The sequence below is a fragment of the Carlito syrichta genome, unplaced genomic scaffold (genome assembly GCF_000164805.1).
Source record: "Carlito syrichta isolate Samal-C Ts95f unplaced genomic scaffold, Tarsius_syrichta-2.0.1 Scaffold315198, whole genome shotgun sequence".
In the NCBI taxonomy this organism is placed as follows: Eukaryota; Metazoa; Chordata; class Mammalia; order Primates; family Tarsiidae; genus Carlito; species Carlito syrichta.
Genome location: NW_007259294.1, coordinates 868324 through 873314, shown reverse-complemented (window position 1 = coordinate 873314; position 4991 = coordinate 868324). Strand labels below are relative to the sequence as shown.

At 48.7% G+C, this 4991-nt stretch overlaps 1 protein-coding gene across 1 annotated transcript in view; it reads left to right on the top strand.

Annotated features, from left to right (window-relative positions):
* GAS7 (growth arrest specific 7) overlaps positions 1-4991 on the top strand; it is a 247056-nt gene that overhangs the window by 224750 nt on the left and 17315 nt on the right. The window contains exon 8 of the mRNA XM_008072471.1: positions 1824-1898. Coding sequence (XP_008070662.1) covers positions 1824-1898 — 75 coding nt within the window. The remainder of the gene's footprint in view (positions 1-1823; positions 1899-4991) is intronic.

The following is a 4991-nucleotide window of genomic DNA, read 5'->3' as shown; positions in this document are numbered from 1 at the left end:
TCGCCTGCCCAGGCGGGTCTCGAACCCGCGGGCTTAGGCAATTCACTCACCTCAGCCTCCCAAAGGCAGGGGATTACAGACTGAGCCACCTGAGCCTGGATAAAAAATATTTCTTTTTTAATGATAACAATAGTAATTAAGTAATAGTGCTTTGGTGTTTTAAAGCACCTCCTTCCCTTAGGGGGCCTATTTTCAATGTGTGTAATCAATTCCTTGTTTTATGACCCATTAAACTGGTAGGACATTGAGAGGTTGCATAGCTTGGGTGCGAGAAAACAATAGTATAAAACAGACATGTGGGAAAATGGCTGTGGAAGCCAAAACTTGAACATGCTAAGGTTTATACGTTCGTAGCAACATCTTATTAGCAAATGAATGGAATCTGCCATTTCAGGAAACCTGGGACTTTACAGAGAAAATGCAGATACCTGTAACTTCTCTCAGTCCACCTTGGGGCCTCACAAGGAGGGCCTTTCAGAGTCAGGGAGGCCAGAGCTGAGGCACAGAGGTGGAAGCGGGCTTGGTTTGGGGACAGACACTACTGGCCGGTTTGCTGCGGCCTTGGCTTAGGAAAGTGGAGCAGGGGGCAGACGTGAAGCAGTTGCTGGTTCAGAAGGTGAGGCTCAGGAGACAGATGGTGTACGTCCCCCCTGTGCCTGGCACACGCAGTTGGCATTGAGGAGCCAGGAGCGTGACATGGATAGATCAGCTTTCCAAGAGATCTCTTGGCCACAGTCTGGAGGTAGAGGCTGGCTGTCCATGTATCTCAGGGAGAGCTGCAGAGAAGGCTGGGGGAATGGAGAGGAAGTGACAGAGGCAGGTCAGGGATTAGGTTTGGGAGGGCCTAAGGCTGGCCAGAGGTGAAAACGAAGCAGTGAGAGAAGGACTGATACTGGGAGTCTCCCAGTGCTTAATTGTGCGATGATTAACATGCCAAGTGCCACTGCCAGACTCTCAGCCGCCCCTTCTCCTTCATCACACCTTTCGGGCACCAGTTGCCAGAGTGACCAGGAGCTGCAGCATCCCTGGAGCTTCTCTGCTCACTAGATAATAGCTCAGGAGCTTTCTGAGGCCCAAGCCCTCTGATTGGCATAAGCACAGCTTCTGTGTCTCTTACCGCAGCCCAGAGGTCTGCTTGGGCCGTGAATGATATCCTCTGACAACATGCTTAACATGGATGTGCTGGATAATACAGAACACCCCCCAGAGAGTTTCCCTACAAATCTGTCAAGGGCCTGTCTGCTGGAAGCCACATCCAAGGCAACTTTCTTCTCCTGGGAAATAAAATCGAGCTGCTGCTCTGGGCACTGCCTGGTTTCCATGGAAATACTTGTGCCCAGCAGGCTTGACAATTAGAGGCATGGTGGGGGGGTGGAAGATGATAGGGAGATGCACCGTTCCAGCTTCCAAGAGACTGCTGCCATCTGGGAGTTCTGGGCCCCAGAAAGGAGAGGAGGCCAGTACTGGGTGTCCCTCGTGGTCCATCATGAATTGCATTCATTCATTTAAGGGCCTCTCATGGGTCTAACTCTGCTAGGAGCTGTGAAAATGACTATTTCTGTCTTCATAGTCCTAGAAGATAGTTGGAAAGATCCCACTTTTCAGATGAGGAGATGGAGACTCAGACAGTTTTGTACATTCATTTATTCAACAGATATATATTAAGCACCTATTATGTGTCAGGTAGACAGACAAGAGCCATACACTCTCAGAGCTTACAGTCTAGTGGGCTTCTTCACACAGCTGATAACATACAAGGCAGCAGGGGCAGACCCACGATCTAGCACTGGAGAGCTGACATGTTGGGTTTTCTCCCTTTGCAGGATAAAAATTGAAGAAGAATATGCGAAGAACTTAGCTAAGCTCTCTCAGAGCTCCTTGGCTGCACAGGAGGAAGGGTGAGTTGGGAGGAGAGTAATGGGAGTGGGGAGGACAAGGGACACAGAGGAGGAGGGATCCCTTTGTGCCCTCACTGGTCACTGGCATGGCCCCACTTTAGATGGGGATATCTCTATAAGCCTGACTCAAGGTTGGCGCTCATGACTTACAGGGTACTCTCATATTTCAAACTGGGACCCATAACTCAGAGTGGGCAATCATGGCTCAAGATATGAGCATCTATGCTCTGGTGACCAAGGAGTCTCCCATCTCCCCTACTAGAGTATGTCAGAACCCCTGTAGCCTGACCTCTGGTAGCTGGCAGCAGTCTCTAGATGCCCACCTCAGCTGGGAGGTAACTGGATATGAGAGGATTGTGTACCTGGTCCTTTGTTTAGAACTCTCTCCTGTGGACCTGAGATCCAGGCTCCACCCCCTACTCCAGCTGTGACAGTTCAGACCTCCCTGGATGGGACCTGGGCTGGGGGGGGCGGTTCAGCCTAACCCTTCCAGCCTCAGAAGGATTCCTAGTGGGTGGAAGAGTCTCAGCCCTTGTGCAACCCTGGTGGGGATGTAAAAGGGTGCAGCTGCTGTGGAAAGCAGCCTGGCAGTTCCTCAGAAAGCTAAATGTAGAATTACCATATGACCCAGCAATTCCATTCCTAGGTTTATACACAAAAGAATTGAATGCAGGCACTCAAACACACACATGTATAGAGCAGAACTACTCCCAATGGCCAAAAGGTAGGAATAATTTAGATCCCATCGAGGGATGTATGATAAGCAGATTGTGGCATTAAACACAGTGAATGTCTATGGATAGATGATGGAATGTTATTTAGCCATAAAAAAGAATGGAATATACATGCTACTGAGACAGAAAGCAGACTTGCTTGCCAGGGGTTGGAGGAAGGGAGGGATGGGGTGTGACTGCCTAATGAGTATTGGGTTTCCTTTTGGAATATTTGTCGACGCAGGCTGCCACAACAAGATGCTGGTGGCTGGGTGGCTTAAACTACAGAGATTTATTTACTCATAGTCCTGGAGACTGGCAGTCTATTAATAAAATCAAGGGTTGGTGTCTGGTGAGGGTTTTCCCAGAAGGTTGCAGACAGCCGCCTTCTCGCTGTGTGCTTACATGGCCTTTTCTTGGTGTGTGTGGGGGGGGAGAGAAAAAGGAGAGAGAGAGAGAGAGCACACTTTCCGATGTCTTTTTTTTTTTTTTTTTTTTTTTTGAGTCGGAGTCTTACTCTGTCGCTCAGGCTAGAGTGCCGTGGCATGTTCATGGTCACAACAGCCTCGACCCGCTGGGCTCAGGTGATCCTTCTGCCTCAGCCTTCCAAATAGCTGGAACTACAGGCACAAGCCATCACGTCTAGCTAATTTTTTGATTTATTGTAGAGACGAGGTCTCACCAAGTTGCCCAGGCTGGTCTCGAACCTGTGGGCTCAGGCAGTCTTCTCATCTCAGCCTCCCAAAGTGCTGGGATTATAGGTGTGAGCCACCATACCAGTCCTGGATGTCTATTTTTATAAAGACACTAAGCCTATCAGATCAAGGCCCCACCTCATTTAACCTTAATTACTTCCCTAAAGGCCCCATCTCCAAATACAGCCACACTGGGGCTTAGGGCTTCAACATATAAATTTTGGCTGGATACAAACCTTTAGTCCATAACAGGATGATAAAAACATTTTGGAATTAGGTAGAGATGATGGTTGCATGACATGGTGAATGTACTAAATGTCCCTGGATTGCTCGCTTTTAAATGGTTCATTTTTTGTTGTATGAATTTCACCTCAATCAGAAAAATAAATAAATAAAGACTCTTAGGAGGTTAGAATTCAAAGAGTCCCCAGTGGTCCCCGCTCTCTGCCAATCTCCCTCCAGTGCCAAGTCTCTGTTTGAATTCTTCCTACAAGGGGAAGTGAACCCTGAGGAAGGAAGACATTTTGTTGTGGGATGGTTGTGGTTGTCAGCGAGCTGTGATGTTAAACAAGTCCAAATCTGCCTTCATGGCTTGCAATCCTTCAGGGGACAGGGATTTTGCCAACCAAATGTGGCTTTGATTAAGCCCTCCACATGGGCTGGCTGTGCAGCCAAGCGGCCTCCTTTGAATGGTTTCCACCCACTCTACCAGCCACAGAGCACAGGGTGGCCCAGCAAGGCCATTGTCCGTTCCATGAGGTTAGTTTGTCCTCAACCCCCTTCTGCTCTGAGCGCTGGGCCTGAGATGGGGGTAAAAAGGGAACAGGTAGATGGAAGGGGCTACCTGGGAAGGGGCTTTCCTATGTGTCCCTGTGCCCTGTATCCACTGTGCCGCTCCGGAGTCTTCCGGCTTCCACCTCCTCAGCCTGGGCTGCTGCCAAGGACACTGTGTCCTGCCAGCATACACAACATATGCTCCTAACCCAAGCGGTCCAGCTCCACAAGTCAGGACTGCACCGCCATGCCGAACACACACGCACATGGAGACATGGGGACACACACAACACAAGCCCACATACACGCATCAATGTTTCTCACCTGGGCATGCACACATACTCCTCGCCCTTACACATGCGCACGGTAACCCCATGCACACACTCCTCCAAGCAGGCACTGGTGCTTAAGCACATGGCCTTCCCCCAACCCCTTCACACAATGTGCAACAATGCTGATTTGCATTTACCCACAGCTTTGGACGTTTAACCAGGTCCACCTGGAAAACTTCCAGCATGTGAAACTGGAGCCTAGAAATTTGGGGCACTCTGGGAAGATGCTGATCAGGGAAGCTTGAGCTGCTTTTGCAACTCAAGTGCTGTGTCCACATTAGATTTCATAGGACATGTGCACATTGGTAAATAAACAAAATTAGGTTATTTATTCTGCCTTCAGTTTTTCTCTCCTGTGTGGAAAGGAAATGCGATTTTGTTCTTTCCTGGTTGGCAATTGTGACAATAACAGGGATTTTGATTTGACATGCCTCAAGCTGTATGTTGGAACAGAAATATATCTCAGATTTTGTTTGTTTCCATTAGCCTCTTATCAGATGAAAAATCTCTTTTTGAATGAGAGAATTTCTTTTTTTTTTTTTTCTGAATTGGAGTCTCACTCTGTCGCCCAGACTGGAG